This window comes from Odocoileus virginianus, chromosome 23 (genome assembly GCF_023699985.2).
Source record: "Odocoileus virginianus isolate 20LAN1187 ecotype Illinois chromosome 23, Ovbor_1.2, whole genome shotgun sequence".
Lineage (NCBI taxonomy): Eukaryota > Metazoa > Chordata > Mammalia > Artiodactyla > Cervidae > Odocoileus > Odocoileus virginianus.
The window spans coordinates 976,515-1,004,086 of NC_069696.1; the positions used below are offsets into that span (position 1 = coordinate 976,515).

The window sequence follows — 27,572 nt, forward strand, 5'->3', positions numbered from 1 at the left end:
CCCACTCAGTCACCCCCAGGACAGGAGCTGACAGTTAGAAGGCTTAGGCTCTAGTCCAGCTTCGGCCATCTCCTCTGCTATGTGACGTCCAGCAGTTCACTTCACTCCCTCAGCCTCAGATTTCCGCCCCGGTCGAATAGGGGGAATAAAAACAGCTATAGCGCAAAACTGCAGTGGGGCACAGAGAAAGGAAGCTCTGGGCTCCAGGTTCTGGACCTTCATGTCCCTCAGTGGAGGGACGTCCAAGGAAACAAGAATGGGTGAATTTTCTTGCTTGAAGTTCATTTTTGGGTCTCCCTAAACAAGGAGACGACACCCTCCGCTCTTCTAGCGCATTAACAACTTCCGGCGGGCAGAACGGAAGCGGCGGGGCGGGGCTTGTGGCTGGGAAAGGCGGGACTGGGGCGGGCCTTGAGCCCAGAGTTACCTGGGTAAAATACAAGATGGCTGCGTGCACTTAGTACCCGTGTGACCCCAGCGGAGAAGGTTCTGTTACCTCCCGGAAGGCCACGTCTAGCCCTCCCTCTAGTGCTCGTGCGGTGTTGCAGGGGAGAGACGAGAGCAATGGCAGGGAGCCTCTCTTGGGTGGCAGGCAGGTGCTTATGGGGCCAGGTGCCGCTGGCCTGCAGAAGTTTCTTTCTGGGTAAGTGGCTGATGCAGGACACCCCGAGAGCTGCTTCTCCTAAGCGGCTCAGATTCATTCTCTTTCTTTCCCATCCATAGGCGTTCCCAGATTGTTTCATGTAAGGGTCACCCTCCCGCCCCCCAAAGTGGTTGATCGTTGGAACGAGAAGAGGGCGATGTTCGGGGTATATGACAACATCGGGATCCTGGGTAAGACTTGACTCCGTGGTGCAGAATTTCAGAATCGCAGTTACGCTGTAACGACTGTTTTTTCACCTGTGTGGAAATGGTACCTTGTTGAATAGTAAGAACAAACACTTATCTGGCAGTTTACTTGGCACTCTTCTGTGTCCCCTGCATGCATTTAACACATTTAATCCTCATAACCTTTCTCCTTTGCAGGTAAGGAACTTCAGGCACAGTGAGGTTAGGTAGTTTTTACAAAGCTAGTACGTGGCAGTGCCAGAATTTGTACCCCAAGCAGTCTTGCTCCAGAATCTGTGCTCTTTATACTGTAGCCTGACTGTCGTGTCTGTAGGTGCTGCTGAGGGAAATGCAGCTGTTGGTGAGGGCTTAGCTGGTGGAGGTTGGGTTCTCTCGGATTGGAACTAATGCCTTCTGTTACATTACACAGGAAACTTTGAAAAGCACCCCAAAGAATTGATCAAGGGCCCTGTGTGGCTTCGAGGCTGGAAGGGGAATGAACTGCAGCGTTGTATTCGAAAGAAGAGAATGGTAGGAAATCGGATGTTCATTGATGACCTGCACAACCTGAACAAACGCATCAGCTTTCTCTACAAACGCTTTAATCGACATGGGAAGCACCGGTAGAAGAAAAAGCTGGGAACTGTGGAAGAGGCATGTCTATCACCAGAGAAAAGGGAAAAGTACTTTTCCTTATGAGGAAGGGGATTTGGATGCTGTCAGTGATAATGCAGGATTCCTTTGTAATCCATTATCCACAACTTTAGTTTCCTCTAAATGCAGTTTTACTCATTCATGCAAGGAGGAGGTGGAACTCATCCCTAAGTCTTACAGTTTTAGCTTTGGACTTCATCACTTGCCCTTGCAGTCTAGCCATACCTGTAGTGTTTAAAAAATAAAAAAATCATTGTTGGCACTTTTGATGTTTTTCCTTTCATATATTGAAAGTGGTCATTTTAAACTGTCCCATGGGGACTTCCCTGGTGGTCCAGTGGCTAAGACTCTGCACTCCCAACACGGGGAGCTCCGGGTTTGATCCTTGGTCAGGGAACTAGATCCTACATGCTGCAATTTAGACCCAGACCAGTTAAATAAACATTAAAAAAAAAAAACTGTCCCATAATGCCATGTTAAATGTATTTTTAAAAACTTTTCTGCACTGGAATGAAATATCATAGAAAAATAGTTGTACTTTTACACTATTCTTGTCAAAAAAATATTTATCGAGTACCTTTTCTGAGATGAGAATTATAGGAAAAACAGTATAAAATATTCTCCCCCCATGTTTTTCTAGTTACGGGTATAAAGTTATAGTCTCATATGTACACTTTAATATATGAGGCCTTAAGTACCATATGAGTGGTTCCTAAGCCTTATTGATCATCAGAATCTCTGCATAGTTAAACAGTTTAAAAAGTAGTCCCTGCCCCCAAAGACTGTGATCTTTAGAACTGAGCTGAGTCTTAAGTCTTTTTTTTTTTTTAAATAATTAAAATGTATCCATCTATATAGACAGATAGTTCAAAATTGTAAAATTACAAAAGAGTAAGATGAAAAGTTTTCTCACAGCTGGGTTTTTTTTGTGTGCTTCGTTTCAAGGCAATCATGCATGACATTCTTTTTAATCCTCCTGGATATTAATATATACTGTGTGTGTACAAGATTGTTTTATCTATCTACCTATCTTCTTTCTGAAAAAGTAGATTTCATCCACATTAAGTTACATTTTCACTTAATGTAACTTAGATCAGTTTTTTGTCCTCACATTATACGCCATAATGATTTAACCAACTCCATTTTGATAGACATTTAGATTGTTTATCCGGTGGTGCAGTGATAAAGAATCTGCCTGCCAGTGTAGGAGACACAAAAGACAGGAGTTTGATCCCTGGGTCGGGAAGATCCCTGAAATAGGAAATGGCAACCCATTCCAGTATTGCCTAAAAAATCCCACAGATAAAGGAGCCTGGCGGGCTATAGTCCACAGGGTCACAAAGAATTGGATGCAACTAAGCATACATGCACAATAGTTTCTAGGCCTTTGCTTTGTCAAAGTATGTCTTCTCTGATTCTAGGGCATTCTCATTTTAACAGCCAGTTTATTTTGATGAGCTGTGTTTGGAAACCACCGATGTGGGTGATATATAATCTAGATAAGAGAATGCTTTTGGCCTAATAAGGAGTGGCCCCATACAAGAGGATGGATTTTAGTAAGCAGAGAAAGAAGTAGAACATTGCCAGTGAGGAAGAGAAGAGTGGTCAGTGGTACATGGTGAGGGAACACAATTTGTTGGGAGATGGCTGGGTGGGTCTAGCTGTAATGAACCTTAGTATGACACTAGCTGCTTTTTTGTGTTTTAGATAACTTGCTCAGGTATAAATCAACTTAAGTGTTTGACATTACTCAATTGAGAGGAGAAAAATATGCTACAGTTTCTAGAATTGTGTATTGATTAGGGTTAAATTGAGTGTCACCAGTGCCTAGTGCATGTGAAGTGAAAGAAATTGTGAAAGTGTTAGTCACTCAGTCGTGTTCAACTCTTTCTGACCACATGGACCATAGCCCACCAGGCTCCTGTGTCCATGGGATTCTCCAGGTAAGAAGACTGGGATGGGTAACCATTAAGTTCTCCAGGGGAATCTTCCCATCCCAGGGATCAAACCTGGGTCTCCTGCATTGGAGGCAGATTCTTTACCATCTGAGCCACCAGGGAAGCCCAGTGTTTGTGAGACTCTCAGTAAATATTTGCAAAATGAAATAAGGAAAGTATTTGATGTATTGTTTTTAAAGAGATCTTTTATGTGGGTTACAAGTGCTAGTTGTGTTTCTTGGAAGGATGTTTTAGGTTGATATGAGTAGTATAGTATAGTTTGGGGAGGGGCATATAGGGTAGCTCAGATGGTAAAGCGTCTGCCTACAATGCAGGAGACCCGGGTTCGATCCCTGGGTGGGGAAGATCCCCTGGAGAAGGAAATGGCAACCCACTCCAGTATTCTTGCCTGGAAAATCCCATGGACTGAGGATCCTGGTAGACTACAGTCCATGGGGTCGGAAAGAGCAAGTGTAAATGGTAATGACAGTCCTCTGGAGTGTGTGTAGGGCTTTGGAAAAATGGAAGAAGACAAGGGAAGACTTTACGGTCCCTTTACTTTGAGTCATCCAAGCCCCTGAACTCACATGTTTGCTTTTTGATCTTGCTTGGTTTTATATGTCTCTGTGTCCATCTTCCCCATTGACTAGGGCTCATCTTCATTCAGGGCAGGGACTGTCTTGCACACATTTGTTCACTGTTACTAGTCTCATGCCTGGTCTTTTTGTATACTGGCTCTTAATAGATCCTTGGTAAATATCTGTAGAAGTCACACATTCAACAGCCATTTATTGAAGGCTACCACTAGGTTCGAGGGATACAAAGGAAAAAAAAAAAAACCAACAACTGCATTTAAAGAACTCCTCCTAGTGCAGGAGGTAGACAAAGAAGCATAGTTACAGGGGGAGACGGGGAGGGAAAGGGATGACTGAGAGTTTGGGGATGGTAGATACAAACTCTTACACTTCAACACATTTAGGATGGATAAACAAGGTCCTATTGTGTAGCACACAGAACTATACCTAACCTCCTGGGATAAATCATAATGAAAAAGAATGTGTATAACTGAATCACTTTGATGTACAGCAACTAGACTTCAATAAAACAGGGCGAAAAAGCATAATTGTAAAATCTGTTATGGCATTTAAAGTATGTTAATTACCTGCTGTATAGGTACAGAGAAGAGGGACCCTTACCTCATCTAGGGGAGCAGGAATGAAGGCAGGGAAGGCTTTCTGGAGGAGGCAGTTAACTGAGATACGGTATGGAGGTTAGCCTGCTTTCCAGGCAGATGAAACTGAAACAAAGGTCAAAGGTGAGAAACAGCCTGGCACATACGGGAAAGCTGTGAATGGCATTTGTTGGCAGAGCTAATGAGAAATCGGGCAGGAGATGGAGGCCAGAGTCAGATTATGAAGAAGACGAAAGAACTAAGGGGACTTCCCTGGTGATCCACTGGCTAAGACTCCACGGTCCCAGTGCAGGGGTCTGGGGTTCAATCCCTGGACAGGGAGCTAGATCCCATGTGCTGCAACTAAGACCTGGCACAGTCAAATGAATAAAAATACTTTTTAAAAATAAAATATATTTTAAAAAAGTAAAGAGCCATTAAGACTTAATCTTTAGTAAAATGGTGCAACCATTTAGGAAAACTGGCACTTCCACAAAAAGTTATATAGAGAGTTACCATATGACCCAGCAGTTCCTCTCCTAGGTATACACCCAAGAGAACTGATAACATAGTCACAACAAAAACTTGTAGACATGTTCATAGCAGCATTATTCAGAATAGCCAAAAAGAAGAAACAACCCAAATCTCCATCAACTGATGAATGGATAAACAAAGTGTGGTCTATGTATACAATGAAATATTACTCAGCTATAAAAATGAATGAGGGGGCTTCCCTCGTTAGTAAAGAGTCCACCTGCCAATGCAGGGGACATGGGTTTGATCCCTGGGCCAAGAAGATCCCACTTGCTGTGGAGCAACTAAGCCTGAGCACCACAACTACTGTGCCCATGCTCTGGAGCCCATGTGCTGCAACTACGGAAGCCTGCATGCCCTGAAACTTGTGCTCTGCAATGAGAAGCCTGTGTACTGCAACTAGAGAGCAGCCCCCAATCACCGCAACTAGAGAAAAGCCTAAGCAGCGGTGAAGACCCAGCACAGCTGAAAATAAATACAATCATTAAAAAAAAATGAGGTACTGCTGTAACATTGAGGAACTTTGAAAGATAAAAGAAGCCAGTCATAAAGGCTACATATGGTATGGTTCGATTTATATGAAGTGTTCAGAATAGGCAGATGACAATAGACAGAAAGTAGATGAGTTGTTGCCAGGGGATGAGGTAAGGAGTGAGGGATGGGAGATGACTACCAACAGGTATGCTGGTTCTTTTTGGGTTGATGTAAGTGTTCTGGAATTGGTAGTGATAATTGCACAACCTTATGAATATACTGAAAATCGTGTGATTGTACACTAAATGTGTAGGTTCATATGGTCCATGAATCTTATCTCACTTTATGGCTAAATTAAGCTTTCTTTTTAAAAAAAAATCAGAGTAATACATGTACATATAGTTAATCAAAAAGAAAGGAAAGTTATATGACAAAAACAGCAATCTCCTGCCTTACCCATCTATCTTCCAAACTAGCTTCCCAGAATGAAAGGCTTTTACTTTTTTGAACTATTCTGTTATTTGTCATTATAATTTGAAATAAAATGCCCTGCTGCTCTTCATGGTTTAGCAGCTTTAGACATCTGTTAGCTTCCTGTTTTGAAAGATGAAGGTTTAATTCTTTGTGATGATCTTAGTCGATATAGAAAGGGGAAGTTACGTAATTCAGCTCCTATTTATAATTTTAAAAACCCAAAGAACAGAAGGACATTTCCTTAATTTGGTAAAGGTGACATCCTGGAGACCCACACCAAATATTGAGTGGATATATATTCCCTTAAGAGTGGGCTTCCCAGGTAGCTCAGTAGTAAAGAACCCATCTGCAATGCAGGAGACAAGGGTTCCATCCCTGAGTTGGGAAGACCCCCTGGAGAAGAAAATGGCAACCCACTCCAGTGTTCTTGCATGGAGAATCCCATGGACAGAAGAGCCTGGCAGGCTAGTCAATGGAGTTGCAAAGAGTCAGACATGACTTAGTGACTAAACAATTTCCTTATGATCAGCAACAAGACTAGAATGCCCTCTATTGCTGCTGCACTTTAATTTACTACTGAAGGTCCTAGTTAGTGTTATACAAAAAAAAAAGGGAGGAAGGGAGGAAAGAACAGAGGAGGGATGAAATTAAATAGATGTGAGAATTGGAAGGAAAGAGCAAACCGTTCATTTACAAATTGTACAATTTTCCTCTTTAAAACTTCCAGCTGAGTGGAAAAACACAATGAGATTTAAAACATGATATCATTTATGTAAATTAAAAATACACACATAGAAGACAGTACCCATTTTGCAAAAACACAAAATTATAAATATCAGACAATTTATAATGCTGTCTATGGCTGGGAAGGAGAATAAGGAAAAAGAACAAAAAATGAAACAAAATCTTTTTATGCATAGGTAGAGATCATTTGTCATGAACTGAAGAGTAGGATTAACTCTGCCTTCTGTACCTAAAGGTCCCCCAGAAGAAACGATGTTCTATTTTTGTCTTCAGGGTGATTCATGGTCTAAGAAATACTTGGATTTGTTTACTCCTGTTGGTTTCTTAAACTTATCAGTATTCATAACAAGTCAATCCCTTCTGGTATTTTTATCACGTGTATGTGATATATATATATATATATATATATATGTACAAAATTTGTTGATTGTTTTGGGAATCCAACATATGTACTAGTTCAAGACAGATTTATAAGTTTTCTGGGATTGCTGAATACAAAGTACCCTTAGTCGGGTGCTTAAACAACAGAAATGTATCCACTTGCCTTCCTAAGGCTAGAAGTCTTGAGACCAGCCATCACCAGGGTTGTGTGGGTGAATCTATTCCCTGCCTCTCTCCTGGCCTCTAGTGGTTTGTTGGCTGTATCTGGTGTTCCTTGGCTTATAGACATATCCTGCAGATACCTGCCTGAATGTGAATAAGGCATTTTCCCCGTGTATGTCTCTCCAAGCTTCCCCACTCTATAAGGACAGCAGTCATAGTGGAGTAGGGGCCCATTTTACACCAATATGACCTCATCTCAATTAATTATCTCTGCAACAACCTGAATCCAAATAAGGTCATATTCTAAGATCTGAGTGTTAGGACTTTCACATAAAAATTTTTGGGAGGAATGCAATTCAATTTGAGTCTCCCCAAGGCATTCTTATGCTTTTCTGTTAAAAATAATATTTATTATTTGTTTATTTTTGGCTGTGCTGGGTCTTTGTTGCTGGGCAGGCTTCTCTAGTTTCGGTGCTCTAGCTTCTCACTGCAGTGGCATCTATTGTTCCAGAGCACAGCCTCCAGAGCTCAGGCTCAGTAGTGGTAACACACCAGCTTAGCTGCTCTGCGGGATGTGGAATCAAACTCAAGTCTCCTGCATTGGCAGGTGGATTCTTATCCACTGGACCACCAGGGAAGTCCCTCTCCCCCTCTCTCTCTTCTTCAAATCTTTTAGGATCTTCTCTTTTCCCCTAATATTCTGAGATTTCACAAAGATGTGTCTTGACCTGATTCTTTTCCTTTCAGTATGCTAGGCACATGGTGTACTATTTAATCCAGAAAGACTTGTTCAAGTCAGAATTTTTTCCTTTGTATTTCTTTTGTAATATTTTTCCCTCATATCCTGTTTGCTCTTTGCAGAAGGCCTATTAATCAGATGTTGAACTATTTGGCTTGATTTTCTAAGTCTCTTACTTCCTATCTCCATCTTTGTTGGCTCTTGCTCCTGGTTCTTTGTTCCTTATTTGTTTCCAATTTTTGACCATGATTTATTTTTCTTGGAACTGTATCTGTGGAAATTCCCCAAGGCCTAGATCAAAGATAAACTCATCCAGAGAGAGGATTTGCATTGCTACAGCCGGTGCTTGATGGCACTGTCAACCTGGAACCATTTTAAGTTCTTGCTATTTTGTTTTTAGGACCAATAAGGAATTCAGACAGAAAAACCACAGCATTGATTATAAAGTGTCTGCGTATATTTATAAATATGTTTTTTATAATTTTATTTAGCATTTATTTATTTGGGCTGTGCTGGATCTTTGGTGCTGCTCGGGCTTTTTCTCTAGTCATGGCAAGCGGGGGCTATTCTCTAGTCGCGGTGTGTTGGCTTCGCACTGCGGTGGCTTTTCTTGTTGCGGAGCATGGGCTCTAGGGTGCTCGGGCTTTAGCGGTTGTGGCATGTGGGCTCAATAGTTGCAGTTCCCGGGCTCTGGAGCACAGGCTCAGTAGTTGTGGCACACAAGCTTAGTTGCTCCATGGCATGTGGGATCGTCCCAGATTAGGGATGGAACTCATGTCTCCAGCATTGGCAGATATACTCTTTACCAGCAAGCCACTGGGGAAGCCCTGTCTGCATATATTTAAAAGAAAAAAGAAAAGTTCTCTAGTAGCTACCTAGGTTTCAGATGAGCAGATTTTCTATGTAGTCCCATAGGGGCAGTTCAGATATAGCATATTTTAAATTCACTCTTAGGTGAGAATATAGTCCTTTGGGGTTCTGACTTTATGGTAGGGCCTTCTATTAGATCTCCAACCCTACAGAGGCCCTGGGTTCTGGCTCCTATGCCACGGTGGCACCCTATGAAGCCACCATGCCTAAATTAAACGTTTAAGCAAATGCCCTCAAGGCAAAACAGGCCTCAGGGCCCAGTTACCTCTCCAGGTACCAGTGTTCACTTAGTCTTCTGGTCCTTAAATAGCCTACTTTCTTGCCAGCTTACATAAATGCCTTTTTAAAATGATCTTTTAGGCAAAGGATCTAGAATAGCTAAACCAACTTTGGAAGAGCACAATAAAATGGGAGAAATAATTCTACTTGATATTAAGGCTTACTGTTGCTACAATAATTAAGACAATGTGTCAGTGACAGAAGGACAGACACATAGATCAATGGAACCAGATAGAAAACCCAGAAATAGACCTGCACAAATACGCCCAGCTGGTTTTCCTTTGTATTTTTTTTTTTTTTTTAAATTTTGGTGGCTCTTCTCTTCCCCAGCCAGGGATTGAGCCTGAGCTCGCAGCAATGAAAGTGCTGAATCCTAACCACAGGACAGCCAGGGAATTCCCAGCCCAGCTGATTTTTGACAAAGATGCAAAAGCAATTTAATGGAGAAAGGGTTGCTTTTTCAACAAACAGTCCTGGAGCAATTGGACATCCATTGAAAAAAAAAAAAGGAACCCCGACCTAAATGTCACACCTCATACAGCAATTAACAATAAATGGATTATGAAACAAAATTATCTAACTCTTGGAAAATAAGATAGGAGAAAACTATGCGACTCTAGGGCTAGGCAAAGTGTGACACAGAAAGTGATGCATTAAAGGACAAGTTCATAAATTGGAACTTAACAAAATTAAAAATGTTTGCCCTATGAAATTTCCAGTTAAGAGGATGAAAAGACAAAAGAAAGACTGGGAGAAACTATTTAGCTGACAAAGTACTTTATCTAGAATATTTAAATAATTCTTAAAACTCAAAGGCAAAAAAATAAACAACCTAATTAAAAAATGGGCAAAAGACATGAATAGATCTTTCAACAAAGAGGATATATAAATGGCAAATAAACACATTAAAATATGTTCAACATCATTAGCCTTTAGGGAAATAAAAATTTAATCCACAACAACATATCACTATATACCTATCAGAATGGCTAATTTTTTTCTTTTAAGTGACAACACCAAATGCTGATGAGGATGTGGAAAAACTAGATTCTTCACATGTTGCTGGTGGGAATCTAAAATGGTATAGCCATTCTGAAAAACAGTTTGGCAGTTTCTTACAAAACTAAACGTGTTTACTTTACCACCCAGCAATTGCACTCTTGGGCATTTATCTCAGAGCAATGAAAATTTATGTTCGTGCACACCTGCACATGGGCTTTCCCGGCAGCACTAGTGGTAAAGAATCTGCCTACCAATGCAGGAGACATTAGAAACTCGGGTTTGATCCCTGGGCTGGGAAGATCCCCTGGAGGAGGGCGTGGCAACCCACTTCAGTATTCTTGCTTGTAGAATTCCATGGACAGAGGAGCCTGGTGGGCTACAGTCCATAGGGTCACAGAGTTGGACACTACTGATGTGACTTGGCACGATGCATGGCACAAACATGCACATGAATGTTCATGGCAGCTTTATCTGTAATAAGCCTAAATTGGAACCTCTCTGTACTTCTTTTTTTGCAACCTTATATGAATCTGGTGGGCATATTTAGCCATTCATGCTGTCAAGACCAATTTCTTCCATTCTATTTGTCTTTAAGGGTTTATAATTTGTTTTCAATTTTTACAAATTTTCATTTCGACGTAGTTTCAGAAGTGGGGCGGGATAAACACATATGATCAATGCATTATGTTTCTAATTGTTTAAAGTTTTTAAATAGGGTTGTGACATTTGGGTAGATCACCCTGGTGGTTTCTTAGAGGATGGTTATAACTGAGGGGCAAGATGAAACAGGAAGATACTATATTTCATTAATTTTAAGAGGCCACTTGGCACTTTTTCTTTTTTTTTCATTTGAACATATAAACTGGGATGTTTGACCAGAACTATTAGCCAGAACAGTCATACTGTATTTGTCATACTGGCTCATAAGAATCAAAATTTGCCAAATAGGTGTCTGAGGCTTGGAAGAAAATTCCAGAGACAGAAAAGGAACATTCCTTTAATGAATGCTGCATCACCAGGCCCTTGATGGCATGCAAAGAGAACTACATTGTGTGGAAATCATGCACATCTGAGTCAAAAAAATGAATCATAAAATTTGCTGTCTCTGAGGTTTCAGGAACACTGTTACCGTGTTACTCTTTTCTGTTTTCCTTTTTATGTTTTTCCATGGGAGTGAAGTATAAAAAAACCTATACCCATAGAAACATACACTTTCAATAAATATAAAAAATCGAAGTGAAAAAAAAAATCGAAGTGATAAGAAAGCATTATGTCACGGTTTACTTGCTACCTTTTTACTCATCGGGACATAAAGTAATAGTTTTACAACTAGTGGCATCCAAGTAAGAGATAATAATCTGAAGTGGGACAGGGAGACAAGGGAAGAGAATACTTGAAATACTAAGGAGAACTTGGTAAATTGTTAGAAGACAGGTGAAGATGAACGGGGAGGAAATCTAAGATAGTTTCCAGGTTTCTGGTTTGGGTAACGGAGTCTGCGTGGTAAACTACCTGGGATGGATAGGAGGCGCAGGTTTGGGAATAGGGAGCCAAAGTTACGTTGCGTGAGGGGCTTGTTGGTTGTGTAGATCGGATGACAGGAGCTCTGGTATTTACTTTGGCGCCGGGAGCCTGCGGCTCTGCCTTGATGGATTCAGCCTCTTCAGAGCTGTCTGTCAAAGGCAAGGAGATGAGGTGTAGATCGGCAGGGTGCGGGTACCTGGGCCCTGCCTAGATCGCCGAACACCCGCAGCTCCCAGGGCTCGGGAGTCCTGGTCCGGGAGAGCCGGGGGCCCGCCCATTGCTGTCAGAGGAAGCTGCGTGATTGGCTGGAGACCGGGCCGTGGGCGGGCCCGGACGCGAGGAACTGCTCAACGATTGGCTGGGAGGCCCCAAAAAAGGTCCAATTCAAACTACTGGAGCCGCCTTTCCAAAGGGTTGGCGCCGAGTTCCACCCCACCCCTTCGCTTAGTTAGACAGGTAAGCAAGCCAGAGTTGTATTGGTCAGATCCTCCCGGTTTAGCTCCTTTCCAGAATCAGAATGAGAAGAGAGCTGTGATTGGCTTATTTTCTGGGGCGGGCACTCTAGGCCTTGTCCGGCCTTCGCTTCGGGGACTAGCGCCCGTCCTGGGCATGGATTGGGCTGCAGGGTTGTCAGCTTGATCCGGGAGGCGTGGCCAGCACTGATAAAGACTGGGGCCGGCGCGGCAACTGCAGTAAGTTCCACAGCAGTTAGAGCTCCGGTGGGCAGCCAGAGGCGGAGTTCGGAGGTGCGGGCGGCTTCACCGCAGCGTTTCCCGATCGGGTGTCTAGCCGCAGACTCCGGAGAGGAAACGGTCCTCTCATCCTTCTCTCGGTGACATGTGAGTTGACTCTGATGTGGGGGGCGCGACACCTCGTTGGCAACTCTCACCCCAGCGCCGGACTCTGCGGGACCGAAAATGGCGCATTGCAGCAGCTGCGGCGGCGCGGGGAACCACCGCTGCGCGCCGCCCCCGGGCCGGGCCATCCTCCCGGGAGGGGAGGCGGCACCCCATTCCTGCACTAGCCGCAGCCGGCACCGCACGGGCGCGGCCGGGGCGCGGTGGTCCCACATTCACTGCCCCCTCTCCCCTCGCCTGCGGGACTCCTCAGTCGGGTCTCCGGCGAAGGTGGGGCGTGGAGACACCCGAGAGGGGCTCCAGGCTCTTTCTTGTCACTGATCAAGGCGGTACTTAGGGCTTCTGGAAGGACAGTCATGGGTGCACCTGCCAGTTAGTTGCTTGGGTTGCTCTGCAGCGTCTGCATTTGTGTACACCCCTCAACCCGATCGCAATGAGCAGCCGCCTCTTGGTAGTGAGCAGAGCTCCAGAAACTTGTCTGCCAGTTCTCTGGTGAGCAGCTCACAAGGACTCCAGGGGCAGTGGTATGCGATTCCGAGCAGCCATTCATCCCAAGGCCACCCGTAGGAGGTGTTTTCCTGTCAGTGAGTCTTAGCCAAGTATTTGGAAGAGAGATAGAGCTGGGGACCACCCCTGCACCTCCACCTTCCCTTAACACATTATGTTTAGTCTCTAATAATCAATTTAGTCATCTGGTCATGGTCATCCCCATATCAATATCCTAAGGGAGAACTATAGCTAGACAAGTGGAAGAACTTCCCGTTCTTGCACAGAGTCCTGCCCTGGTCCTAGATGTATTCATGTTGCTTCTCTTGATGACAAAAAAAGGGAAAGATGTACTTATGTTACATAAGGCTTATAACTAGCCTTGGATATGTTATTCCTGCGTGTTCCCAACTCCCAACAAGTAGTAAGTGAAATGGTCCCTTCCAAAACTTTGTAACTATTTGTATTTGATTTCTACAGTTTTAACTGTATATGGTAGTTTACGTGTTTTGGCCAAGCCCCAGGATGCTCTGGGTTTTCATTTTGGGCAGGGGGAGCCTTCTCTGCTGATTGGTTCCCAGTAGCATCCATGTGGGATGAAGGAAGGAGGTGAGGAAAGCATAGTGACTAGAAGGGTGTCACGAGGTCTCTGACCTTAATCTTGTCATTGGTGCCACCAGCCTGGACCACTTCCAAGACCAAACACCGGCTGCTTCCTACTCACTGAATTTTCCACTTTCATCAGAGAACTAGATTGCTTAGCTCAGTAGTAGCAGAGGAGTCTAGTGGCTTCCAGAGCTCCATATCTTTCCTTTGCCTCTTTTGTGCCTTGAAGGGAAATGGGAAAACAATTCTTTTAACTGGGATGAGTCAAGTGTAATCTGCTAAAATAACCTTTCTGAGGGGTTATTCTCTGTCTCTTTAGACTGAAATTTACTTAGAGAGGAGGAACTTTCTGGGTATTAGTTCTATTGTGAATAGTCAAGGCTTTTCCTTTTTGGTGACTTTGTGATGGTTCATCCGTAGTACATTTACTCTTGGACTGCTCTGATGAGGTGTGCTTTGTGAGATTCTGCTTCTGTTTGAGGAGTTCTTGTAATTTCTCTTCTCCAACAAATTTGAGTAATTTCTCTCCTACCTGTGAGTTCTTCCTTGGCAGAGAACATCTCACGCCTTAGGTTAGACTTTTGAAAATTCTTTAGGATATGAATTTAGCTTCCATGTGTTGGGAGACATGGAGCGGGATTTATTTGGAGGACTCCATGCTTGATGGTGCTTCCTTGGTGGCTCAGATGGTAAAGAGTCTGCCTGCAATGCAGGAGACCTGGGTTCGATCCCTGATTTGGGAAGATCCCCTGGAGAAAGGAATGGCAACCCACTCCAGTATTCTTGCCTGGGAAATCCCATGGAGAGAGAAGCCTGGAGGGCTACAATCCATGGGGTTGCAAAGAGTTGGACACAACTGAGTGACTAACACTTTCACTTTTTTCATGCTAGATTATTCCCCCACCCTAAGGCTAAGGGAGAAAGAGAGTGGTCTCTGTATATATTCAGTGTAAACCAAGAGTTCTCTTTGGGACATAAAGAACTAGGAGAGTTTCCTAGACTTGATGCCAAATCTAGAAAAAGAAGGAACAGAATGTCCCTGATGCCTATACATTGAGAACTGTGTCTAGTATTTTGTTTCCTGCCTAGGCTCTTGAAACAGTCTCACAATTAACACAATTGCTTTGGGCCCTGGTTCTAAGTGAACCTCCAACCTTCTCTGCCAAAAAATGAAGCAAGCAAACAGTTCTGACTCACTCCAACTACAGAGGCCTTTGATGATTCTCCAAGTCATTCTACAGTGGCCATGATATACTGTAATCACTATGTGAAACATACCAATAACTGACTCCCCTTCAACAGTCTGTCTGCTTGGCCTTTATTTTTATATTCAGCCTTTGCAAAAAAAAAAAAAAAAAAGAGCTGTTAGTCTGTACGCTTGTCCTGAGTGCTTGTTCAGTTGCTCAGTGATGTCTGACTCTTTGCAACCCCATAGACATTCTCTGTCCATGGAATTTTCCAGGCAAGGCTACTGGAGTGGGTTGCCATTTCCTTCTCCAAAGCTTGTCCTGAAGGTTTAGTTTCCTTTACATATAATTCTCCTAACCTGGATTGGAGTTTTCCAGGTTGACTTCTGGCAGGTAGAGAAATGACATTTAGGCTACGGCTGGTCCATTTGTCCCTGTAGCCATTGTGCCAGAGTATGCGTTTGAGTTTGGGTCAGAGGACAGCCCAGACGAGAGCTCTTGATGCCATCCTCCACCCAGCGTGTCACTGGGCCCCATCAGTTGCAAGATCTTTCGTTTTTTGCCTTGTGTCTCTGTATCGTATCTCCCCACTTGGCATTGCCAAGGAGCTAGACCCCTCCTGTTTGCGTATAACCTTATTATTACCACTGCCTTGGTATGGTGGGGTGAGAATGCTCTGGATTCCTTTCTTGTCTCACACACTCTGTGCCCTTCTCTCCAAAGGTCTGCTCCAGCTCAGCCACCCACTGAAGGGGCAGAAGGGGCTGCCCCAGGTGGGGGTCCCCCTGGCCCTCCTCCTAATATGACCAGTAACAGACGACTACAGCAAACCCAGGCACAAGTGGAGGAGGTAGGTGGATAGCTTTTCTCCGAGAGTTTCCAAATCATGGGAGTCTGGAAACTTCACTTTATGTAGAGGGGCAGCTCACGGCTCTGGGAGGCAGGGCACCCTGTAGAGTTAGGCAGGGCAGCCTTGGAGTGCTCTCCCCAGCTCGGGGGGAGCTTAGCCGCTCTGTGTTCCCATGCCCTGCTCAGGTGGTGGACATCATGCGTGTAAACGTGGACAAGGTCCTAGAGAGGGACCAGAAGCTGTCAGAGCTGGATGACCGAGCCGACGCTCTGCAGGCAGGTGCATCACAATTTGAGAGCAGCGCTGCCAAGCTAAAGAGGAAGTACTGGTGGAAAAACTGCAAGGTGAATGTTGCCGTCCCCTCCCCGTTATTTTCCTGGGTCTCAACGCACAGGAGGCAGGAAAACCCTCAGGTTCCACATCCTCTGCGGAATGTGGAATGGTTCCACATCCTCCGATGGCTCCTCTCTTGGGAGGAAATCTTCTTAAGCTGCATTACCTGAGCTGGCCACCAGGGTACGCTAGAGTACTCAGAACCACTCACTGGGGGCCCTGGAGACTTTGAGGAGTCTGGAGGGGTTAGTCAAGCTGCTTTTTCCCAGAGGACCCCTGCAAAATTCTTACCTGTCCCTTCCAGAGACACACCAATGTTGACACAATGGCTGGGGTAGATACATATTTAAACACCTGCAGCTCTTGGGGAATGAGCTGAACACTTTATGATGAACAATGAACCAGATGACTAAAGGTTCAAAGTTTGCATCTCCTATGATGTTCCTTTGAAAGCCTCCAGGTTACAGGAAGAGGGGAAAAGGAGAAGGCTGCAGATGATCTGACGTTTTCGAGAAGCTCCAGCTGTGGTGGAGGGGTTACTGTCTGATTGGGGGTGGGGTGGTACATGGGGGGTTGGGAGGCTTCCAGCTGTCCTGGGGGCTGTGTGGCTTCTTCCACTGTTCCCCAGGACTGGGACGGTGCTGCTTTCGCGTCCCCAGCCCTGGGCTCCTTCCCTCCTTCCCCGAACCCAAGGGCTCACTCTTTGTCCATGTTCCCCCAGATGATGATCATGCTGGGAGCCATCTGCGCCATCATCGTGGTAGTTATTGTAAGTAAGTATCGCTGAGGTTGCTGGTGGGGTGAAGAGGTGGGAAGGTCCTGGAGTCTCCTCCCAGCCCTGCCTGCCTGCCTGCCTGCCTGGGGAGTGGGGCTGCTCTGACTGAGGTACGGAGATCAGATCACTGCCAGGGCGGTGGGGAGGGTCATCATTGGGTGTGGGAGGGCAGAAGGGGCTTCCTGGATGGACAAGCCTTCCCTCTGCAGGACTGTGGGGGACTGTGGTCCCTCCTGTTCTGAGGAAGTGGGGCTATGCTCTTGTCACCGGCATGGGTTGGAGGGTGACTGTGGGGATGGGACTCCTGCAGCCACACGTGGTGTCTAGTAACCTGATGTCATGTGCCCTCTTGTTGTCTCCTGTCTCTCTCTCTTTGCCATCCGGGACCTCCCGATTCCTGTGTCCAGTCTACTTTTTTGCTTGAGAACGTGCTGCCCCGTCCCTGTTCCCCCCGGCCATCTGAACTCATGTCCCTCTCTCCCTCCGTCTCTCCCCGGCGCTACCCCATCCGCCTTCCTCCACCCCAGCCCCGCTTCGCCATCACCCACTCCTCCTCTTTTGTTGCTTTCATTTGCACGCGGTCCCACGACACCGGAAATGCTGCTCATGGTACAGTCTTGAGGTAACTGCCTGGTAAACAACAGCGGGCATCTCCTTCCTCCCCCATCACGCTCTCAAGTTCCCCCAAAGGGCTGGAGGTGGAGGGCCGAGGAAGGGGCGGAGCTGAGGTGACATGCCCAAGAAGGGGCCAGAACTGGGGGGAGGAGAAGAGGCTTCTGCTGGTGGTGTTGCCAGGAAAGGCCAGGCCGCTGGCAGGAGGAGGCTGGGGACAGCTGGGAGAATGTCCCTCACCTGGAGTTCTTCTCTTGGGCCAGGCCTTGGAAGGGAGCCTGGACTGGGCCTGCAGTCCAGCCTGGGCCTGGTGCAGGATGCCTTAAGAAAGTCAAGCCTGTTTTTCAGAGGGATGTCCCATCCGTTACTCTTAAGATTTTCTGTCTTCAGGGATCTTACCACCTTTTACTTTGTCCTCCAGTGACCTAGAGGATACATATTCATAGCGAAAAAATGCCAGGACTCCCATTCCCATCCTGGAAGCAGTCCTGCCAGCTCACACCTGGACGGGGCGTTTGTCCACGTTTTCTGTTTTCTGCACCATTCTGTGTTATTCGTGAGGGCTCAGATAATTTCATTAGCCAGAGTTTGAGACTTTCACTGAATTTTACTGGCATATATAAAGAGAGGATGCCTGTGGGTTATAGAGACACAGCAAGTCCAGGGCCTAACCCGAAAATAACAAGCCTGGAGGAAGTCACTTCTCACCCTCTTGTTCTGAGGTTCCTGTTGCTCTCTCCTGTTGATGGAGGAGGATGAGGGGCTAGAGGTGAGGAGCCCTGGACCCTTGGGGAGTCCTTACCCCCCAATGCACCCCCAGTGAACTTGCTAAAGACAAAGGGGGCCCGGCCATGCTTTGAGTGCTGAGGGAGCCCAATGCCTGCAGCACCCAGCCCCAGGGTTGAGGTGGATGTCAACAGACAGGCCTGCTTGTGGGTCCTGTGCCGCCTCGGGGCCTCCCCACCTAGAGTGGCCTCTGTTCTTGCCGCAGTTCGTTCCCCTCCCAGAGTACCCCGTCCACCTGGACTCCATGCTGCCTCCTCCCCTCCCCACTGCTCTGTTGCGCGGCCTGTCTCAGGGGCTAGGGCTGGGCCTCAGGAAAGGCTCTAAGTGGGCCAGACCGGGTGTGAGAGGCGGAGGGCCCACCAGGTCCCCTCATGCCTCCCGTCCAGCCGTCCGCCAGCGGGAGGCGGCAGGGGGCCAGGCTGGGCTGGCTGGCCCTCCATGCAGTAGCATTTCATGACGCACAACCTCCCTGCCTCTCCCTCTGCCCCGACCCCACCTTCCCCTCATCCTGCCCCAGGGTGGGACGGAAGAGCTGGACGAAGGCAGCCAGTGTACCCCCCTCACGGCCCCCCTCGAAGGCATCCACTCTCCCCTGGGCTCCTCTTGCCTAACGCAGGGGGTCACCGCCGGAGAAGAACCACCACTGGCCTCGATGTATCCCAAGCCTGGAGCAAACCTGCCCTCCTGGGCCGCCCCGTCACAGGAAATCACTTCTGGGTTCTGCCCTGTCTATCCCAGAGGTAGTTGGCTCTGTGCTTCTGGGGACGCAGCCCTCCTACTGTCTTTCTCACCCCGCCTGTCCCCTCTTCTGTGTCTTCGCTGTCTCCACCCCCGCACCCCACAGCCATGTGTATGAGCACATATGCAACTGGGGCTTGGCAGCCATGTGAAGCCGAAGCCCCACAGCCCTCGGTTTGCCGTGAGACGGTGCGAGGTCTCCACTGTGTGTCTGTCATCACCTCTCTGTCTTTTTTCCTAACCCCACTCTCCTCCATGTATAGAATAATCACAGATGTACTTCCACCAAAGGCATGTGGCATATTCACCAATTTCCTGTATTCTGAACAAAGGCCAAAAAATACAGCTTCCTACCACTAAAGCGACTCGACTGTTGTTTGGGCTTGGAGTGACCTCGGCGGGGCGGAGGGTGGTGTTTCTCTTTGGTTCCCTTCCCACGGTGCTTTGGGCCGGAAGGATGGCTGACGTGTGCCATCGTCTTCTCGAGATGAAAGGTCTGGGCGTTGGCAGAGGAAGTGGTCTCTGCTCTCAGCCTTCATGCCTGATGCCACCCGGCGGCTCTTCCGGGTGTGAGTGACAGGAACCCGTGGCAGGAAGCTGAGTGGCATCTCACCGACAGACACCTGCAGGTCTTCTCAGACAGCTGCCGCCATCTCCCCCTAGGTCCTGAGCCAGGCCCTGGGGGATGCGCTCTGCTCCCCACAACCCTCACGCACAGCCATCTGCTGTCAAGTCCAGTGTACTGACCAGACCCGTTTTAGAAATGACTAAAAGGAGCAATCTCTCCCCTGCAGCTGAGGGGGTGAGTGGCATGTAGAGTCCTAAAATATCCAGCAGCCATCCAAAGGGGCAGGAGCTTAACCACAGCTCAGCGTTACACACAGCAGCTGAGACAGGGCCCTGGGGGCCACCTCTGAGGGTCTCTGTTTCACATCTCGGACACTTGGCAGGTACAGTAGCAAGCCTTGGAGGCGGGGCCCCAAGTGGGAAAAGACAGGGAAGTGGAGAAGCTTTGCTTCCAAGGACATGAGGGGCTTTTATTTGGACAGAGTTCAGTGACTGTGTGTGTTTGTCCAATTCCCACCCTGTTCCACTGTCCTTCCCCTGATCTTTTCTGAATTTTTTTTTCTGGCATCTTTTCCAGCACCACACCTCTAACCTCCAAGCTGGCTCAGGTCTCAAGCTCTACCCAGACCTCTGCCTTCCTGCCACCCTGCCACCTCTCCACGCTCTCTGCCTTGGTATATCAGTCCAGGGTGCGCAGTGAAGGAGGGCAGGGGCCTGCAGAAATCTGGAGTCAGTGATCCATGCCTTCTTTTTAGTTTCCTTGGGGCCTTTTGGAGTCCGGGACTCGGCTCAGAGCCCTTCTGGGAGAATGTGAATCTCTTACATTTAAGGCAGGAAAGCGGCTACCCAGAGTGCCTCAAGGTTTTGGGAGACCTTGGTGAGGTAGCTAGGAGGAAACAGGAGGGAACGAGATTGCTGTCAGTGGGGTAACCCCAAGAGCTGGGGTTTTTGGGCTGGCTTTATTCCTGGTCTGGGCGTGGCAGTGCTCAGAGCATTTGATCTCTGAGGGCAGTCAGGGATAGAACCTATGGTGCCCAGGCGCTTTCTTACCTTGGCGTCTCTGCAGCCCCAGGAACAGCAGGGTCAGGACGAAGAGGATGCTGGCCAGAAGGACTCCCAGGGCTGACTTCTGCTCTGCAGCTGACAGAGGTGTGGAGGGAAATCAGTGGCAAGAATCATCCTGAACCCTCACCCACAGTGTGTGCATACAGAAAGGAGAGAGCATGCTCTCTGTGTGTGTGTGTGTGTGTGTGTGTGTGTGTGTGTGTGTATGTGTGTGTGTCCCTGGCTGAGGAGCTCCTATCAGCTGCTCTCCTGCCCTCACCCAGGGACCAGGCACATGGGGCACTCGGAACTGCTGGGGGTGGATGTCCACCTGTTATTCCACACAGAATCCTCTATCTCTTCCTACCTCGTGACAACAGTTTTCCAAACTGTCTTGCAAGAGAGATTTAGTTTGGGTTAGCAGTTGACCCTGATGCTGGGAAAGATTGAGCGCGGGAGGAGAAGGGGGTGACAGAGGATGAGATGGTTGGATGGCATCACCAACTTGATGGACATTGAGTTTAAGCAAGCTCCGGGAGTTGCTGATGGACACGGAAGCCTGGCATGCTGCACTCCATGGGGTCACAAAAGAATCGAACACAACCTAGCAACTGAACAAAGTTGTTGACAGTTAAGCTGCAATTTTGTAAATAACTGGGGAGCAATGTTCAGTTCAGTTCAGTTTCTCAGTCGTGTCCGACTCTTTGCAACCCTCTGGACTGTAGTCCGTTACTCATCTCTAAAATGGGAGCTGTGAGAATGTGTGCTGGCTCACGTCTGAGTGCTCAGCGCAGTGCTAGCTCAGTCCTGAATAAATACAAGCACCTCTCAAGCTTCGTGGCCACAGACCCCTTCCTCGCACGCCCTTGCCCCTAGCCGTGCAGGCCCCGGTTCTTTTAGGCTGTTCTATAATGAGGCCGTCACATGCGCGTTCCTTCTGTCCTGGTGTTCCTGGCCCTCTGAGCCTCGAAGGCCTCCCCCTACCCCGGGGGGGGTCATCTGCCCTGATGGCCTAGTCTGTCCCTCCAGCTCCTCGAGGGCAGGATGAGGGACTGCTCAGCCCTGGTTTCCAGCTCTCAGCAGTGCCTGCTACCCCAGGACCCAGGGGATAATAAAAGACTCGGGGGACATGTGGTTGGACCTCTGGAGGCCCCCACCTTGGGAAAGCAGCAGCTGAGACCATGGGAAGCAGAACTAGACCAGAGGGCAGGAGGCCTGAGCACAGGTGTGGAGGTGGGGAAAGGAGAGCACTGTCATACCTGGTGGGGCAACCCAGGTGTGGGCCCCCAGGGGTTCCTCCAGGGAGATATGGGTGACCTGGCAGGTGTAGGTGGCTCCCGCAGGGCCAGGCTCTGCTGTCAGGGAGGAGGAGATGCTGTAGGTGCCGGCTGGGCTCTGCCGGAGGCTGGAGAGGTAGGCGCCAGAGACAGGGGCCGGGGAGCCACCCTGCTCCTCCCGGGTCCAGGTCACAGACACATCCAGGGGGTAGTAGCCAGCAACACTGCAGATGAGGGTGGCTGGCGGGGCTGCGTTCACCAAGCTCAGTCGTACTTTGGGGGAAGCTGGAAGAAAGGAGGAGCGATCAAATCCCACAGGGATCACCGGGACAGCAGAGGAGCCTGGCGCCTTCTCCTCCTGCTGAGCATGAGAGCAGGCTGTGGGGGTGGAAGGTTTCTACACAGTGAGGTGTGGGGTACATCCTGGAGGCAGGACATAAAGGGGCATGATTCCCACAGGTCACTGAAAAACAACAGCAAAACCAGCTAGAGACTGGCTTGCTTCTTAGCATCACTATCAACCAGTGATTTTTTTTTATTTTTTTGAATTTTTTTTTTTAGTTTTCTTTTTTTTTTTCATTTATTTTTATTAGTTGGAGGCTAATTACTTTACAATATTGTAGTGGTTTTTGTCATACATTGACATGAATCAGCCATGGATTTACATGTATTCCCCATCCCGATCGCCCTTCCCACCTCCCTCTCCACCCGATTCCTCTGGGTCTTCCCAGCGCACCAGGCCCAAGCACTTGTCTCATGCATCCAGCCTGGGCTGGTGATCTGTTTCACCGTAGATAATATACATGTTTCAATGCTGTTCTCTCGAAACATCCCACCTTTGCCTTCTCCCACAGAGTCCAAAAGTCTGTTCTGTACATCTGTGTCTCTCTTTCTATTTTGCATATAGGGTTATTGTTACCATCTTTCTAAATTCCATATATATGCGTTAGTATACTGTATTGGTCTTTATCTTTCTGGCTTACTTCACTCTGTATAATGGGCTCCAGTTTCATCCATCTCATTAGAACTGATTCAAATGAATTCTTTTTAATGGCTGAGTAATATTCCATGGTGTATATGTACCACAGCTTCCTTATCCATTCGTCTGCTGATGGGCATCTAGGTTGCTTCCATGTCCTAGCTATTATAAACAGTGCTGTGATGAACACTGGGGTGCACGTGTCTCTTTCAGATCTGGTTTCCTCGGTGTGTATGCCCAGAAGTGGGATTGCCAGTGATTTTAAATGTGAATGTAAGGTAACATAAGAAAGTCGCTCAGTCGTGTCCGATTCTTTGCGACTCCCTGGACTATACAGTTCATGGAATTCTCCAGGCCAGAATATTGGAGTGGGTGGCCTATCCCTTCTCTAGCAGATCTTCCCGACCAAGGAATCGAGCCGGGCCTCCTGTGTTGAAGGTGGATTCTTTACCAGCTGAGCTACGAGGGAAGCTTTGAAACAGTCCTCCCCAGGGCCGGGCGGGGGGCACCCTCTCTGGTGGGTCAGTGGTAAAGAATCCACCTGCCAATGCAGGAGACACGGGTTCGATCCCTAGTCTGGAAAGATTCCCCGTGCCATGGAGCAACTAAGCCCATGAGCCACATCTAGTGAGCTCTTGCTCTAGAGCCTGGGAACCACAAATATTGAGCCCATAAGCAACAACTACTGAAGTTCGCATGCCCTGGAGCCTGTGCTCTGCAACAAGAGAAGCCACCACAAAGACAGACCTGTGGAGGGCAACTAGAGGAAAGCCCGGGGACCCAGCACAGCCATCAGTAATAAATGAAAAGAAACAAAAATTTTTTAAAATTAATAACAAGAAAAAGATACAATCCTTCCCGTCAAGACTGCTCCCACAGCCCCTCCTGGGTTTGTTGCTGCTCCTCCTTAGGACGTGGTCCAGAAGGACTGGGGTGACCAGAGATAGCCAGCTGGGGCAGGGCAGCAGGGTCTTGGGCTGGGACACTTCTCAGTGGAATTATCCTAGAGCCTGATGGGAAACTGAATGGAATTCTCCGAGAGCCTGATGGGAAACTCAATCTGATGCCATCCGTGCTTCTAGGATGGAGAAGGCACTCAGGTTGTGGGAATGCAGTCTGCCTCTCAGCAAAGTGCCCCTGTGTTTGATCCCATTCCGGAAAACAATCTCATAGGCATATTCCTTTCCCCTTCTGCAGCGTCACTGACCCTGGCCTTACCTTGGATGTAGAGCTGGATGACCTGTTGAGCTCGGAACAGGGAGGTGGTGATCTGGCAGATGTAGGCCCCCTCATCCTGTAGAGTGAGGCTGGGTAGCGTGAGGGAGGCATCTCCAGCTGTGAGCAGCTGCTCAGGTTCCAGGGTGGCACCCTCCCGCTTGGCCTGCCCCTGCCCTGTGGTCCAGTGGTATACCAGCTGGCCACTGCCCTTATGCTGCAGCCGCCACTCCACGCTGGTAACGTCCAAACCAGGTGCCACGGAGTAGCCACAGTGTAGGGAGGCTGTGGACCCCAGCAGGAAATTCAGGGATGGCGTCTGTGTGGTCACCTGGAACTCCACTGTGGGAGAAAGTGAAAAGTGTTAGTCACTCAGTCGTGTCTGACTCTTTGAGACCCCATGGACTATAAGCCTGCTAGACTCCTCTGTCCATGGGATTCTCCAGGCAAGAATACTGGAGTGGGTTGCCATTCCCTTCTCCGGGGGATCTTCCTGACCCAGGGATCAAACCCTGGTCTCCTGCATTGCAGGTGGATTCTTTACCATCTGAGCCGCCAGGGAGAAAGAGGGGTGATTGTGGGCTGCTCCCTCCTTAAGGCCACCTGACCCCTGAGCTGTGGCACACCCGGGGCGTGTTGAGAGACAGCGTGCACATGTGGTACTCTTCACCATTTTGGAGTCACTTACCCCCTGCACAATCTGATGAAAGTTATGGACTAGACGAATTACACATGCAAAAGTATGGGTTACCGTGGACCCTCAGGTAGGAGGGAACTCCTGGAGCAGCCGGCAAAGCTTTTGGAAGCCTGGTTCTAACACTTACTGGCTCTGTGACCTAGGGCAAGCTACTCAGTGTTGCCATGTGCATGTGCTTAGGGCAAGGCTGCTGAGAAGACGAAAGAAGTCAGAGCTTACAAAAGCACATGGTGGGAGGCAAGAGGTAGGGGTGTAAAAAAAAAAAAAACAAAAAAAAAAGCACATGGTGGTGAAATCTGAGCCAAACATGCTGAACTTCAGTCTAATGAGGAAAAAAAAAGACAACTCCAAGTGGTGGGACATCTACAAGACAGCAGCCGGGACTCAGAAACATCCAGGGGGACTTCCCTGGTGGTCCAGTGGGTACGACTCCACACTCCCAATGCAGGGGGCCTAGGTTCCATCCCTGGTTGGGGAACTAGGTCCTACATGCTGCAACTAAGACCTGGCACAGCCAAATAAATAAATTAAAAGAGAGAGAGATAGTGAACAAATTTTGTGGGCCTATGTTCCACTCTCATCTTGAAACACCAGATCAGGCTAGCTGCTCCCTGGGAGAGGCTGGTACTCAACTCATGAAGACAGCTGTGGACAGCACATGTGAATAGAATATCACATGTCTTAAGTCCTCAGGTCACCCAACCAGGTGAAAATCATCCCCCTTTGGGGTCTTTGGAAAGAAGAGACTGAGGCCTAGGGAACCCCCTGAGATGACCGATGTGCATGGAGGTGGTCTTGTCCCCTCCCTTCTCCTACTAGTCCCCCATCTCTGGCCCCTTTAAAAAAAATCAAAACTTTCTGCTACTTTTCATTTTCTTACCTGCAGTCCGCACTGTCCCCTGGGGGCTTAGGGGCAGTTTCAGTGTGGGATGCAAGACAGCCTCATTCTCAGCATCCTCAAGAGTCTTCATCACCATGGAGACACCAGGTCCCCCTCCAGATACCTGCACGTTGGTGATGAACCAGGCTGCCATCTCCATGGTGGCCTCTGGCCTGGCCTGGAGGAAATAGCGGGAGATCTCACAGGTCACCTCCTTCCCACTGCAGTCGGCGTGGAGCAGGGCCTCGGCCTGGGGAATCTGTACTGGGTTCACTGTGGAGAGAAGAGGGCAGCACAGATACGGGGTTGGGTAGAGAATACCTGGGCTGATGGGAAGCCAGTGTGGGCGGGTCTACTTGGGAACCAGACTCAGGAACTGGAGGGAGCCCAGAAGGACTGGGGCACAGGGTGGAGGGCTAGTACCTGAGGCCTCGAAAGTAATGAGTGGGTCGTCCTTGGCCAGTGTATCCACTTGGAAATTCGTGAGGCCTTCCAGGGAGCCATCATCTGGCACTGGTACTTGCCTCAGCACCAGCACGGCCTTCACCATGTTCTCACTGCTGGCAAACCCTCCATGGTGCCCACCTTCTTCCATCAGGAAGCAGTCCAGGACCACGTCCACTGCCTGCCATTGCCTTTCTGCTCAGGGAACAGGCTGGTGTGAGCACCCTCTTGCTCAGAAAGTTACTCCTATACTTACTCCCTGCCCAAAACTGCCAAGTCATCAAGGGTTAATCTTTCTGGTCCCTAGCTACTCTTCTGTTTTACCCTAAGGCAGCTTTCTGAGCAGCACCTGCCTCTCCAGGTACGCACTTCTTGGTGTAAATTATTTCAAGTCCTGGATTTCCCTTGCTCCAGAGGGATTTATGAAACTCTTATTTCCAACAACCCATGAAAAGCTCTCTCTTCCATCAAAAGAATTCTCAGCAAAAGGAAACGAATGAGCAAAGCTGCATTGGGGGAGAAGATGAACCCGGTTGTTGGACGTTGGCAGCCTCTCAACTTCCCAGTTAGTCCCCAGGGTCTGTTGGTTTGGCGGTATTACCGAGAAGGCCCCTCGTTCCTTGGTTTGGCCCTTTCCACGGAGTTATCAGCCTCCCTCCCCAGCAAAATTGGTTCTCTCCGTTACGAGCCGCCGAACCTTCCTCTTGTTGGGCTTAGAGGGCCCTTGGAAGCCATTCCTGGCCCTTTACTCTCTCTGGGACCTCGGGGAGGGTGACTACCTGATGCTTCTTGAGCCCAACACACCCTACCAGCCTGTCCACCGGACTCACCGACGTTTGCCGCGCTGGAGAAAGCCAAGCACAGCAATAGGCACCACCCCTCGGCGCCCATGGGGGCTGTTCTCGGGCCCTCCTCCCCCGCCGCCCTTCTTCAGTCCCCCCGCTGGCCAGGGGTCGGCTGGAGAAGGGGCTCCAAACACCCCTGCCTGGTTGGCCGCCTGGCCCCGTCAGTCCTCTCCGCCTACTTGACTTTCGCTTTCACTTTGAGAAAGTGTCATCGCGGCTGCCTTAGCCGCTGGCTGAAGCCATTGGTGCTGGAGCCAGAGTCTGGTCACTGTTGTTCCTTTTCACCTTCTCACCCGCAAAAGAAATCCCCTGGTGATTTCGGGACCTGACTCTGCTGCGTGTGCCCCTTTGCCCTTTTGCTTCCGATCAGCCCCAAGAATGTGGAGAGAGAGTACGGGAACGGAGGCAGGTTGGAGGAAGGAAGGGACTGATGACAGATGAAGGCTCCTCAGCAGCTGGGACCTTCTCCCGCTTCCCGTCGGTGCCCTACCTGCCAGCCCCGCCACCACCCCCAGAGGCCCCAGCGCGTCTGCGCCGAAGAAAGCTCCGCCCTCAGATCGTAGGGTGTGCGTAACCTGCGCTCAGGGTGGGCGGGTCCGCTCGCAGGTTGGGCGGGTCTGC

At 48.5% G+C, this 27,572-nt stretch overlaps 3 protein-coding genes across 5 annotated transcripts; 2 read left to right on the plus strand and 1 right to left on the minus strand.

Annotated features, from left to right (window-relative positions):
• The first annotated feature begins 413 nt into the window (after positions 1-413).
• MRPL51 (mitochondrial ribosomal protein L51) lies at positions 414-1,744 on the plus strand. Its single transcript, XM_020878682.2, has 3 exons — positions 414-643; positions 724-834; positions 1,259-1,744. The coding sequence occupies exons 1-3, from the start codon at positions 565-567 to the stop codon at positions 1,453-1,455; spliced, it is 387 nt and encodes a 128-aa protein (XP_020734341.1). The 5' UTR covers positions 414-564; the 3' UTR covers positions 1,456-1,744.
• Positions 1,745-11,528: 9,784 nt separating this feature from the next.
• Positions 11,529-27,473, minus strand: TAPBPL (TAP binding protein like). 3 transcript variants are annotated; one of them, XM_070453124.1, is made up of 7 exons: positions 26,937-27,473; positions 26,086-26,301; positions 25,663-25,935; positions 24,089-24,427; positions 21,874-22,176; positions 20,621-20,710; positions 11,529-12,676 (listed from the first exon to the last, which is right to left on the minus strand). In XM_070453124.1, exons 1-7 carry the CDS (start codon positions 26,995-26,997, stop codon positions 12,222-12,224), a joined length of 1,737 nt encoding a protein of 578 aa, XP_070309225.1. In that variant the 5' UTR covers positions 26,998-27,473; the 3' UTR covers positions 11,529-12,221. The 3 variants fall into 3 exon arrangements, with proteins under 3 accessions (XP_070309225.1, XP_070309224.1, XP_020734348.1); XM_070453123.1 differs by having other exon boundaries at positions 26,086-26,304; XM_020878689.2 differs by lacking the exon at positions 11,529-12,676 and adding an exon at positions 19,298-20,456 and having other exon boundaries at positions 26,086-26,304.
• On the plus strand, positions 12,523-19,364 carry VAMP1 (vesicle associated membrane protein 1). The gene is made up of 5 exons (XM_070453125.1): positions 12,523-12,612; positions 15,633-15,759; positions 15,945-16,103; positions 16,814-16,865; positions 17,275-19,364. Coding segments are annotated over exons 1-5 (357 nt in total). The 5' UTR covers positions 12,523-12,610; the 3' UTR covers positions 17,292-19,364.
• Positions 27,474-27,572: the final 99 nt, after the last annotated feature.